The following is a 14,532-nucleotide window of genomic DNA, read 5'->3' on the forward strand; positions in this document are numbered from 1 at the left end:
TATCATGCCGCCCATGCAAATCTTTTAGAGACAATCAATAGGTAATTAGTAAAAAAATAATTTGGATCGGCGTGCCTAAAACTGTCCTGCACGCAAAACTCATTTGAGATATTCTTCCAAGGATATCATGTCTTAGTGGTTTCTCTCAGCACGACATAAAGGGGTCTATAGAGAGTCGTCCTGTCTCGTGATTAGTGCCGCATTAAAGAGTTCGACTAACATATGCTTCTTGCATTAGTCAGGCCTTTAATATGATGCAAATCATTTGTCAAAACGACTCTGCATCAGGCGGAAAGTTTGCTGTTTACAGTTTTTTTTTTTTTTTTCGTTCTTGTTACTGTCTTTGCGAAAGCCTTTATGGAATGAAGCCCAGAATGTGTTAATAATGTTATATTTTTGACCTGGCAACCCTCGATCGATAGTTGAGTACAGAATTTGAGGTAGAAGCCATAGTAGCTGTTAGTCTATATTTGTGGTCATAGCGTATATGGAGAAATGAATTACTGGTTTACGTTTCAAGTCTACTGTGTTCAACGAGATAAATACGTAACTCTTTCCATTAAACATGGAACTAAATTTGCGTGCATTTATAGATTTTGTGCCAAGCACTTCAATTTACGAACCAACTCTTTCAAACTGTATTACGATTGGCATGCAGTCGATCGGAGATCGACTGTTGAAAGTTTGGGTACTACAGAAGGCAGTATTTACATCATTTAAGACGGTAAGTAATAAATTCTATACTAATGTAAGTAAAGTTTTGGTTAAAATGTTTCGGTTTTGTATCGATGAAATAAGGTATTGGCTCAGTTTGTGGGACTGGTACCGGTAAGAGTGCACTTTGAACAGAACAAGTGATTTTGGGTATCTTTTAGTTTTCCCCCGATCTTGCAAATATAAGATCTCTGGTCTTACTTACTTCACAAAACATAACTGGGTTATAGTTACGGAGCCGTACTTCCCATTTAGGAAAGGACGAGAAACGCCATACTTTCAGGAATTATTCATTGACTATCTAGGATGTTAAAAAGTAGGTAATAGACTGAGTTCTTGCCCTTGTACTTAGGGTGTTTAGGTAGTGCAACAGTAAGATGTATCCTCGTGCACGGGAGATGAGAAGTAGCTGTTCTTAACTATTACCGTGCCACTAATGATTTGTTTACAATATTTAGATTGCAAAAGAAAATAATCCGTATCATTACACATTCCCATTTTCGTAGTAGTTGTAGAAGTAAATTTCGTGAACTCAGATTGGTTACGATACCGAGTTTGTATATATATTAGGTATTAACATTAGTCAGAAAAAATATAGAGGCAAATTTTTACTTTGAGCCAAACAGTGACTTCAACCGATTCATGTGATCCGATACCGGGAGCAGTTTAGGAATCATTCCTAAACTGCTCCCGGAACCGGATCACATGAATCGATTACAATTACTAACACAGTGAAAGTAATGTATGATGTTAAGAATTATACTATAAGTACAAGGGCCACAATGTTACTAAACATCAATTCAGGTGAAGCGGTGACTGAATTTTCAGATCTAAATGGGGGGCTACCGCCCCCCAAACCCCCCGCTCAAGTACCATAAAAACATCCAAAATAATAATAAATAATCACACCACTACTATAAAGCTAAGATAAGAAGGGAAAAATTAAAAAAAAAACACTCGTTTCTAATCATAAATCAGTGCATGACAAAGAAAAAAAAATACATCTCAACAAGACAATAGGACAAGCAGCAGCAAACCAAATACTTTGCCTAATACTCAAATGCAAAACAAATCAGGAATAAAAATAATATGAATTAAAAAAAGAAAACACTCACCATTTCGCCACAGGAGAATACTCATGAATAATGAACTCATAACTGCTGATTCCACACACGAAAAAATAAGATACCAAGAACACATGCACAATACTCAACATTACTGAAAAATGTTCCTTTCCGCACACACGTCGTTTTATTAAAACGAGCACACTTGCTATTATTACAAACAAGAAACCAATAAACGTCCACTTTTACAATACGTCGAAAATATCTTCAGTTTAGACCACAACTATGATAGGTTTTCTCTAACTCAATTCAACCAATTCAATTACGCGCTTCCCGCATGCCACAAACAGCAGCACACACATACATGCACAAAGAACATGTGACATCACACTAACCAACTACCATATGACTACAGAGACATCTAGTGGGAAAAATATGAACTAAGACGTCACACCAAAGGCACGAACAGTTCCAACAAGTGACTCACGCACAAACAGTTCCAGGAAGTAACTGAACCTATAAGAACCGATTAAAGTCACAGTTGGAGTCAAAGTAAAGACTTACCAATATGGATAACTACTTAATTCACGCCGACGTACATAAATATAGAACTAGAAACTGTGATAAATTTGTAATACCGTCACACAGAACAAGTATGTTTGAAAAAAACTACATTTTATAGAGGTGCGGTACTATGTAATAAATTACCAAAAGAATTGAATTACATAAAATATGATATAAAGTTTTTCAGAGAGGTTCAAAATATGCTAATTTGTAAATCTTATTATTCTGTAGATGAGTATATATATAGGTGAATAATCCTTTATTATTTCGGAAGGCAGTAATACTTGGTATGTAGGTATATTTTAACCATTAGATTAAATAAATATTTTTTCCTTCTTTTATTGTAAAAGTTTTAGTTATTATATTTGTATGCTTATAGTTAGTTTGTATGTGTTTATTAACTCTGTGAAGAGGTGTATTTAACCAATGTATTATTACGAAGTGACATGTTCTATACCATATGTACAAATTTGTGTACTTTGTATGGTCAAATGAACGATCAATCAATCAATCGGAGTATGTTTAGTACAAGGGATCCGGAAGCATGGAAAAAACCAGAGTTTGCAGGAGAAATGAATGATGCAAGTACTTAGACGTAACAGAACGAAACCAAATCTAATCTAACCTAAGCTAACCTGAACTAACTTAAACTTACCTAATATTATAGAAATAAGCGAAATTCTATCATTTTTTGGAAAATCATGCGAGACCCCAACACTAATTTAACGTAAAATAACCTAACCTAACCTAAGCTAGCCTAAACTAACCGAATGTGAACAGAGATTACCAAAATTGTAACATTTTTTAGAGAAAAGAGCTGGACCCCTTCTGCTAAACATAGGCCAATCAATCAATACCTTATGCATTTCTTACGACGACATTACTTGAACAGACAGTTCTACGAAATTTTACAATTTCTTATATTTTTAGGTTAGGTCAGATTTTGAGCTATGAAATTTTGCAAATTTACATTTTTAAGTTAGGTTGGAGTTAAAATACTGCTGTCATGTATCATTAATGATTTGTTATAGTATAGTGTTGGGTTAGGTAAAGCTCAAAGGTTACGTTCATAGTTCTGAATACGCTGAATGGTGACTTGTGGAAGATTAGATTAGATTTAAAATGCTATGTAACGGGAGTGTACAAAATGATAATGGAAGTGTCGCAAAGCTGTGCCACATGCATGGCATGTAATTTCATGCTCGGACTTCCCTATTGCACTCCTGCCCTGGGTCTGTTAGCATTCGTGCCTTTTAGTTGCCACTTAGCACAAGTTGGTTGGTGTTTTACAGTTAGTTCTTACTTGATGGTCAGCGCTCCTAAAGTCAATCCAGTAATGCAAAACCTGCTATGAGGATCATTTTTGAAGGGAGTAAGAGTGTTTCGTGCTAAGAGAAAATAATATTTTGTGAATGTAAGTATGCTTCCCTAAGATAGGATAGTACAATGAGCGAAATATATAGGCCAAGATTGGCGATGCTTTCGACACGCAATTTGTAATTTTTGATCCGATAATTCTGGTCATTAGCTTGTGGGGCTTGACGCAGTAATGCGTTGCGTAAACTGAAATGGCACTTAGAGTGATTATCGGCCGGGAGCCATTGCGTTTACAATCTAGGACCAAAAGTTTATAAAATTTACAGAAGAAATGTGTATTTTCATTTAAGATGAGATATAATCAAAATATATCAGGATCTTACCTCTGACATGCGTCAGCAGGTGTAAATATGAATTGCAAAATGTATGCTTCTTACTACGTAATACTACAGAAGGAAGGCGGGATGAACTCTAGTGGTACACGAGGGCAGCTGTTGGGTCATGATGTGTAAGGATAGAAGTGTCCCACGTGTTGTTTTTGTTTGTGCTATCTTCATTTACGTTCTAACGTGCTGGCTCCCAATGCACGAACCCCTGTGTAGACTCACCACTCTCGCCCTGCCCTTGCTACGGTCAGATACAATTCTTGCTTTAAATAGCCACATAGCATGTGTTGGTTTGTGTTTTTCTTTAACTTTTTTCGCGTCTGCACGTGGTGGTAGTAACCCATAACGGTTAAGCTCTCTCACAGTGAATTTACATTCAGGAATGAAGCTCTTCCCATAAGATACAATGTGTAAAGTACTAAGAGTACGTATTTTGAAGAAAGGAATAGGCCTATTTCTTCTTTTGTTTGTTACTTTAACATTCCACGATTATGCACCAAGGTTGTAGGAGAATGTGACGAGATGGATGATGGGGAACGGAAGAACCCCGAGGAAACCCACACATACTGTGTTTGTACACCACAATGTACACTTAGTGCGAACTATGGTCACCACGCAGATAAGCACTCTGCTACTGAGCAACGGCACGCCTGAAGTAAAGTTAATATATTGTTAATACTTGTAAATGAGGTTGTAGATTAATTTTTGATTATTATTATTTTTAACTTTCAGCTTAGTGTCCCTTTCAAAAGCGCGGCTATTTGAGACGTGAACCTACAGCTTCACGTGAAATCTAAACCACATGATTTCCTGTCAGAAATCGAACCCGGGTCTATGAGTGCAAATTATAAACTTGCACCGTCATTGTCTTGAAACTTCAGATAAAATATAGGAATTTACGTTAAAAGAGCTTACAATTCTTTAATTTTTAATAACAAAAATTTCGCAGCAAGCAAGGATTCTTTCTTTAAAAGAAAGTAAATGATTTATATATAATTATTTGTAACATCCCTATTGCATGTTCCACTGTGATGAAGTTTAGTTTCGTTAAAGCAATTTACGTTACGAAACAGCTGAGCAAGCGTCAGTGAGGGAAGGGGTTAGAAGCCCCGCAGAGCTCGTTTTATTCTACCTTTAACCATATGATAATACCACCTGACGTCACGATCGAGTGAATCAACTTCAGTGTGATTCCTAAACTGCTCCGGGAACCGGGTCAGATGAATCGGTTGCAGTCACTGTCCGAGTCAAAGTAAAAACTCGCCGAAATTTTTAGTAGTCTTGCATTTCTTAGCTTAAAACGGCAAAGAGACTATCAGAAACTTCCCGATTATTGGATTGGTTGAAGTAGTGTACAGCCAGATTATTGGATAGTCTATTGTATAACCTTTTTTTAAAAAAATATTTGTTTTTTCAGATTGGTGTTTATTTTTGATTTGTAGGTTCAGTTTAGATTGAGGCAAATAGTAGACGCTCCGCAACACGAGAAGTAAGCTTTACTGAAAGACCTAAAAGAATTTGCATTCCGAGGAATTCCTGATATCCGTGACCAGAGAGATTTAGAGCGTCTATGTTATGTTAGTAGTCAATCATTCCCCCTTTGCTTCTTATCAAAACAGAAAGTAACTTCTTTGTAATAGTAAAAAGTTTAGGTAGCTGTAAGATCTTTCGGGACAAATTTCTGAACTGAATTACGCTCAAGTAAAAAACAATATATAAAAATATATTGTTAGTACATTTTGTATCAGTCAAACAATTACAGCAATTTTGGTTAACTTCAAGTGCATTTGTCTCATAGTAAATCTACGAACAATCTAGTTGGCGATTCAGTCTACGAAAGACTATAACCAACCAGAGGCTTTTACTTCGGTGATGCATGAACACCACCTCCACTTTCATAGGTTATCTTTTCACTTTTTGACCGAAATTCGCTAACACTTAATTCAAGTTTCTTCTTCGCTGTTGCTTCACGAACACCGAAAATTCTGCATCTTTCTCGATTGCAATACTGAAAAAGTTTGAGCCCACCGGGAATTGAATCCTAGGAACCACGCCTGTTAACCACACGGCTACACAAAAGCATATTTCTAAACCAGGTTTGAAATACCCGGGCACCGTATTTACGTTTATATAATGTTAATTTTTTTCTTCCAAAATTTGAGATCTGTAAGGGGCGCAGTATGCACGAAGTATTTCTGACAACTCTATCAAACTTTGTTTGCTTTCACTAAGTCATTGGTGACGGCACTTGAATTTCACGATAAAAGTGTATGAATATAGAAGTAGTAGGTAAAATGCCTTCATGAGACCAGTTTGTGTATCATGATCAAATTCACTGTAATTACTTTCGCGTCTTCTGCCAAAATGACCGAAGAAAATAGTTAAACCGATTTTCAGCCGTTAAATTAGTATGCTCATCTTATATAGTATACTTTTCGGGTCCTCGTCTCGAGACGCAAATTGCACTATGTGGCAACGTCGCAGATATAGAACCATAGAGTAGATCTACCAATCTATCAAATATTTATATCGATTCTTTCCATATGGCAGCTAAAGTCGATAGCTGTTCAGACTAGCACCATATATTAGCGTAACAATCGATGTAACTGCTTGATGAATACATAGAGCAATGCTAATAATTCCAAGTTAATCTGTGACGTTGCCACATAGTGAAATCTTGATTCCCGGATGCTCCAGAGCAGGGTTGGCTGGTTTAAACCAAAGTGGTTTAAACCAAGGTTTAAACCAGCTGTTTTTTTCAAAAAAAACCAACTGGTTTAAACCAAAAAACAAAAAAATGTTCGTAAAAGTGTAAGTGTTTGTAAAATCTTGATGAACACACATTTGTGGGTTATCACGTTTCACTCCCGTATATTATTCGTATTATATTCAGATCTAAATTCCCCATTCATTACTCAAAAAGATTATACTACAAAAGCAACTTTTTTTTACAAGTTTATAAATGTTTATTTTGTGATTTTTTTGTAGTTGTTATTATTATGTAATTGCAATCGAAGAAAAATTCTAAATATTGTTTCGTTTCAATGTTTACTATTGATAAAATACATCGAAAATGCCGTACTTTGTGTGTGTGTGTGGGGGGGGGGTCATACAGACCCACGACAGGCATTTAGTGAAATAAGTATCTTTGGTATCTATTTATGTATAAATGAGACAAAGTGGACTCAAATAATTCGTATCTTTATTCACTTTTCTTATTGATATGCAGATTAAGTCGGTGTATTTCTTTAAGTTGGACCAATAAAAGTCGTTGTTAACTAACTTGAACTAAATTAGTTCTTCAGTACTCCGTAGTACTTTGAAATTGTTCATATGTAATTCTGTGTAATGGTTTCACTTGTGCAACTGTTTATCTTTTTGTCCTTCTGAAATGACTCTTGACAATTATATTAAGAAGCATGTAAAGATCAGTACAACGTGTTTTTTTTTTATCAGGATCCCTTCGTGAGTGAGTCGGCAGACGTATCGCATTTGTGGCCAATTAGTCCTGGTTCTGAGTTCAAATGGAGGACAATTTCTCTCGGATGTAACTCGAGAAGCGGTTTTTATTCCGCTTTAAGCCTATGTGACCCCTTCCAGCATAACCCGGTTGTTGCATAATAACATCAAGGCGAAACAAACTTATTTCTGTCCATATATGATATGAATATATAGAGCAAATCATTTAAACCATAAAAACCTGGTTTAAACCAATAAAAACCATGGTTTTTGCTTCCCGGGTGCTCCAGAGGATATACAATCACATAGCATTTTCACGTTATTTTAACCTGAAGAATAGCGCCCTGTTGTAATAATTAAACTAGACGAAAACACTCATAATATTCTCCAATCTAAGAGCTGAAGCTTTTCGTGATGCAAATAACTCGAGATATCAACCAGGTTTGTGTACATACTTCTCATCTCCAGAGTCAATATGAAAAGACCAGACAGAGAAGCTGCATGTATATACGATCGAGATAGACATGACTGGTGGATTGTCCAATCAATTGTCGGCCCGGAGACTGGCTCTGATTATTTTTTTATCGGTGGGTGCTGTTGGTTTTTAATTACAGAGATCCATGGACTAAATGGATAGCCGATGTCCCTGTTGAGATTGCTGTCTTCTTGTAAAATAGTTGTGGCTTTCTTTACTTTCTGTCCCAATACCCTGAACATCTGGATAGCAGAGTGGTTTCAGTAAGTAATATGGCTTGCTATTCTTTTATGCTGTGCTCAGCCAGTCCTGATTTGTTGCTTGGAAACGTTGTATGTAGTTAGGAAGTTCCCTATAGTGAACTTCAATTGTGCATCTGCTTTCCTGATACTCATCGAGATAACAGTGTCTGTTCTCGAAACATTGGACGATGTATACATCACCTGGTTGATATTCTGACAACATCTATTTGAATTCCCCAGTGTAATTAATAGTAAATAATCCCGTTCTATAAAAATTAATATCTTTAATTTGTGTTCTCTTCGTGAACCAAATTGCTGAATTTTCGGTGACTCCAGTTACCGATTTTTCGATACAGATATTGAAAACTACTGGTCGGATATCAATACATATTTATAAAAGATATAGAAATTGAAAAGCTGGATACAATATATATGGTGAATTGCAACAAAATTTAATTAGTGAATTTACGTTTAAACTTTGTCATTGTGACCGCCAAGTGAACTTTGTGGTAGACAAACACAGTGTTCGTTTGTTTTCTCGGAATTCTCCCGTTTCCTCCCACTTTCTTCATTCCACCATTTCATTCATTTCTCATAATGACAGTCTGCTTTAGCCTAACCGGCATAATCGTGGGACGTAAAACTCAAAGATTTCATTTCATTATATTTTTTTGTCATTGTGAAAAGATACAATGAACTTACAGAATATAAAATCCGTGCTAAGTGCCAAAATGAAAATGTTGAGTAAAAAACCCAGATTTTACTTCAGACTGGTGGCACATACGCCCGCCTTGCTCATTCTTCTGGCGATTATTTGAACTACTTTCACAGTGAATACTAGAGAGCCCGCTGTTCACTGAGCAGTGTTAGGCACATAGGCCACATCTTGACGTTAAACCGAACTTGTTCCTTTCTGACACTTAAAACGGATTTTATTTTCAGTCTACATACATGCATCTCATAATCTATGGGTTTTTCCTTTTAATAATCAATCTAAAACGAATAGCAGAAGGAATTAGTCAATTTTTAGCTACAGGATCGGAAGGTGATGACTATTAGGTGATCGAACTTTCAGTAATTTGACTTAGTAACATTAAGAAAATTCGCCCTACTTCTAGTACTCAATAGCCTAAGAAATGAGAAATGAATTGACAAAAGGCTGTTTTAATAGTCAGCTGTCCCGTTGTTGCTCTTTCTGCGATATTTTTTGTAGCATGTTTTACTAAATAATATGAAGATAATTGTTCTGATAGTTTTCTTACCCTCAGCTAAATGTTTGTTGGCTGCTTGTTATGTTAATATGTATTTTATTGTTCATTGAAGGGTGGAGATGATATTGAAGAGAAAATGGTAGCACAAAAGAGACGACAAAAAGAGTTGATCGAGCAATTAAAAACACAATTGGAAGATTTAGAGAAATATGCATATGAAACAGGAGAAGCCGGGCTACCACAGAGCGTAGTGTTAGAGCGACAGAAAGTTATAATTGGTAAGTAAATCATCTTAGTTTTGTAGGAATTAACAACTACATACTTCGATTCACTTCAGTCATTAGTATCATATGGATAATCCTGGAATAGAACAACTTGTCATACAAAAATATTTTTAATGCAAATGAAGATACGAAGAATAATTATCATTCGAACACCTACCAAACTTTTCTTTCCATAACTAAATGTATTACTTTGCCCATGTTTGTATATGTATATATTTCCAAACATTTTCTATCCTTATGAATAAAAGAAATTTTTCAATAAATTCTCACTGTCATCAGTAATATGATTGGTAGTGTTTCTAAATTTTCTTTCAAATTTCGCTCAAGAATAAACTAGGCCTATATGATAAATTTTTCACCTTTTTATAACAAATGCCAAATTTACAGTACTGTCAATTTGTTGTTAATAATCTGTATCCAAACAAATCTGACACAAAAAAATCCACTAATAGACTGCAGGATACTTTGTATATTGCATAAGTATACAGTTTGTGTTCAAAACTCTGTTATCTATTTTCGTTCGTAAGTAAACCTTGTAACTGTTCCAAATTTATGCTTGATGTATTTTTTGCGCTTCAACGCAAATCCTGCGTTAGTGTACTTTTGTGACGTTCTTTTGGATTCGTACAGTTCGTCGTGTGTGTTCCTTCCGTTGATCGTGCTACCATCTGGTAATACTGAAAGAAAGAGTAGAAGAAAAGTTTGAGAGAAATCGGTGTGGAAAAACTAAGAATTATTGTCGATGTGTTGGTGCGTATGATGAATCGGCGGAATTTTGTTGAACGTAACTGCATCTTGACACCAAAACCTATTCAAAATGTGAACTACGTAATATCTTTAAAACCTCACAGTGTGACTAAACCAACGCCTGGGATTCGAACCCGAGCATATACTCTGGATTTGCTTATTGACATAAAGCAAAGACCACTAACCACTAGAAGTTAATTATCTTTATTTGGAAGTGGAGAACAAAATACACGCTTTTATTTGAAGTTTCAGCACAAATAAGTTGTCCATGTGGAGCAGGAAAATTCGGTGTACGGAAAACTCGGTGTGGGGAATGTTAGGTGTAAAGAAAGATTCGTTGTGGTAGACCGTAGGATTTATTAAAAACTCAACTTTGAGGATAAATGAGCGTATTAGATTTAAGTTCAAACTTTGTGTAGAACGTACTTTTACTGTCTACTATAACAAATTTTTAAAAAATGTAATCGTGAAATAATTTGAATTCTAGATTTCGACGGATTTTAACATTTCATGGCCCTTACATGACGAGAAATTTCGTTTTCAATATCCGTTCGTGTGATTTAGCGAAGCGACCATCGCTACCAATCGACATTTAATTTAAAACTTAAGTTTTTATGCTGTTTTGGAGGATGTCTCCTAGAATTTTCTACTTCCCCGCCCCCCAAAAAATGTAGGTTACTGAACGGGTAAAGTTGAAAATTGTAGATTTTTCAAAAATGTTCTGACTATTTTAAATCTAATTTCTTCAAAAACGACATAGTTTGTTACTCAAAGGTGTAAAAATAAATGCCTTCCCTGAAGTATCTACGCCTGATTAGAGAAGTCAACAGGGTTGCAGTACTTGTTTACCTTAACTTGTACCTAAAGTGTCTGATTGGAGAAGAAGTCAACTATTTGTACAACTATTATCTGATAAATCATCCTGCTTTACATTGCCCTTTCCACTAAGACTTTTTTGATCAATGTATTTTTGCATCTTACATATGTATATACAGTGATTCTTTCGAAACTCACGGATTTCATTTGGCTCTAGAATTTCTAACTCAAGCCCGATTTTCATGCGGTTTGTTGCAGATCATGAAGGATGGAAGATTTATGAGACTATGTTTACAGGTTTAAATTATACCGGGGTAATATCGAGCAGGCCGCAAGAAAAACAGCAAATATTCGTCATTGTAGGTTACAGTTCGAATAAGATATTGGATATTTGAAGCGAAATTGAAGAATACAAATTAAGTGTTAGTGGTTACATATAAATCACATGTTGAATAGCTGGTTTCTCGCTACAAACGACAGAGATTTCTTGGGTGACTTAAAGAGTCGATAACTGACATCCTCCACAACATTCGCCAGCGGGGTCCGATGCTTCCCTGTCTTACTCAGAAGCGATCCTATTTCCTTTAATTTATTCACTAACGACCATATTATGTTCCTGTCTGGCACAGAACGTGAGGCAAAGTTGCATGTAAATGCCCTTTGCGTAGCAACAACAGATCCCGTTCTCCAAAAACATTTTAACGATAAAATCACGTTGCTCCAAAGAGTACATTATTGTAACTGTGTCCTGATCATATTGATACAGTAGCACAGCATAATTCTCAATACAACGGCCCAGTTTCCTGTTTCTTATTGACCGTCGCGAGGTTGCCATCTAACGAAGAACCTGTAATCTCCACACCGCACCTCACCTAATTCCAATTCGGTACAGTGGCGAATATTTGCTGCTTTTCTAGAGGCGTGACCGATATTACCCCAAATGAATTTAAACCAGTAAACATAGTTCCATAAATCTCCCAACGTTCCTTGATCATTTGGCACAAACCGCATGAAAATCGGACTTCAGTTAGAAATTCTAGACCCAAATGAAATCCGTGAGTTTTAAAAGAATCACCTTGTATATGTTCTATGATGTACTATAGGACAGGTGTTTTTAGTTGTTCCTATAGCTATTCTCTGAACTTATAGTTGTAATTGTTTTATTTCTGACAAAAAGTTTCAGCTTCATTGTGTGATGAAAAGTAGTTTATAGTAATACCCCCAAAAGACATGGAAGAGGTATTGGACTCAAGGCAAAAAAATAAATTATTATTACTTCTGGAAATAGGAAATAACATTTTATTCGTTACATTTTATGGTTTTCGTTTTCACAATATGAAGTGTCGTAAATTATCGTAAGTGGTAATATTCAATATGTATTACACCTAAATTTCCCCACACCGAGTTTTCTGTGCACCGAATTTTCCTAGACCCTTGTCCATGTTACATACGAAATAAATCTATCCGCTACATCACTAAGCTATTGTGTATAACACACATCTATCAGTACGCGACAATGATGATAATATTCTTGACCTTGGTCGAAAAGAAATCTTCCCAAACACACTTTCATTATGCGCAGGAATATACTATACACTGAACAATATGCTGTACTAATTTTGAACCTTCATATTTGAGAAAAGTCAGTTCTTTCAGGTGATTCGTTCATGTCCTACTTTGGTATAAATGTGTTAGATTTCAGAGTACGTAAAGAAGTTTTGCGCGTAATCCAGCAGATGTAATTTTTGTCGTTGTTATCTGTGAATATCGTAAGTAAACTCTCTCTGAAGAATCACATAAAACCACTAAGTTGAATTCTATTTCTGTGGAATTGGGCTTCTTCCTGGATATCTCGTTAGCGTACTCATCTTCAGCGCGGGAAACCCGCTTTGATTTCCACAGGGAGCTCAAGTGGTTCGGATTCCACGTTAAGCTCTAGGTTCATGTCTCATACGACCGTACATAGTTACATTGAGTGCAAGTAAAACAATTAAAAGTCTTTACCTCTGTTTAAGGCAGAAATCATAGTGGAGTAGATTGCCTGAATACAGTTACAGTTGTCAGGAAGTGCTTAACTGACACTATAGGAATAAGCAACATGGAAAGCCGATCATGTTTCAATGATCTTACTGTCACAAATTCCACTTGTCCAATGAGAGACCGAATTTGCTTCTTCCCGAGTCCAGCAGTCAATTTTTTCTTGTGTCTTTTTCTGAAACTAAAATATTTGACTAAAATTTATAGCAAGAGGCATCTTTTAATCTATTGAACAGTCACTACACACTAAGAACTGGGTGAATTTATGTTGTAGCCAAAGTGTTCACTGTAACAAAAATTTTGTGCTTGTAGAATACCGGTAGACGTTCTTCTGTTGCCTAAATCAGTATCTATTTGCAGATAAGTGCAGGAGTAGAATAGGAAACTATGAAATGGAGTTGAATTGTGTCATTGTATTCCCTTTTTGTTAAGAAGTTATTTAAGCTTTCAGTATTTATGTACAAGTAATCGTTGTAGTTGAACTATATTTTCGTGTTACTAATATTTAAATACTTTGCTTCCATATTCCTTTTTCAGATCAATTGAAGGGAAGATTGAATCTCAATGTTGATAATATGGACAAACTTACTGTAGATGATCTGCGTAGTCAGGTGGATTATGCCATAAGTCAGGTAAGATGTTTATTTATTCACTAACTGAAACGCTGTTCTATGTACGGGTAGATTAGGTATGTGGAAAAATTTGAACCCCTTCTCCCCTTAGGATACGCATTTCGATGAAAGTGAAATGATAACCTCTAATGTATTTTTGGCATAAATTTTTGATTCCCCATATCCACTTAGGATACGCTCTTCAATCAAAATTATATGTTAAAAATTTGCGTTTGTTTAGTTTGTACGAATTTCATGAAAGATAATTGATGCAGCATTTCTTTCTTGTAAATTGTACGTGTTTTTTCGTATTTCTGGACGTACTCTCCGGCATGTAATCCCCCCAAAACGCAAAACAGCTAGGCAGTCGCTGAAATCAAGAATTACATCTAACACACATGAGTGCTGGAGCTGGTGGGCAAGTGCGGGACTGCATCCGTAGAGAGCAGCCGCATTAGCAACGGTGCATGTGCGCGTAAACAATGATAATGGAAACACAAATGCATTGACATAACAATTTAGATCATTATGTCTTCTTATAGACTAATACGTGGTTAAAAGCATACACTTTGGATTACGTTTTTCAATATTATTACGGATGTTAC

General features: G+C 35.9%; 1 protein-coding gene across 1 annotated transcript in view; it reads left to right on the plus strand.

Moving 5' to 3' along the window:
• The first annotated feature begins 420 nt into the window (after positions 1-420).
• Positions 421-14,532, plus strand: part of LOC145687818 (RUN domain-containing protein 1-like) — a 38,816-nt gene continuing 24,704 nt past the window's right edge. The window contains exons 1-3 of the mRNA XM_081761252.1: positions 421-724; positions 9,545-9,710; positions 13,854-13,948. Of these exons, the coding sequence (XP_081617378.1) occupies positions 566-724; positions 9,545-9,710; positions 13,854-13,948 (420 nt within the window). The 5' untranslated portion in view covers positions 421-565. The remainder of the gene's footprint in view (positions 725-9,544; positions 9,711-13,853; positions 13,949-14,532) is intronic.

Source organism: Thermobia domestica, chromosome 6 (genome assembly GCF_964235325.1).
Source record: "Thermobia domestica chromosome 6, izTheDome1.hap1.1, whole genome shotgun sequence".
NCBI classification, from domain to species: domain Eukaryota; kingdom Metazoa; phylum Arthropoda; class Insecta; order Zygentoma; family Lepismatidae; genus Thermobia; species Thermobia domestica.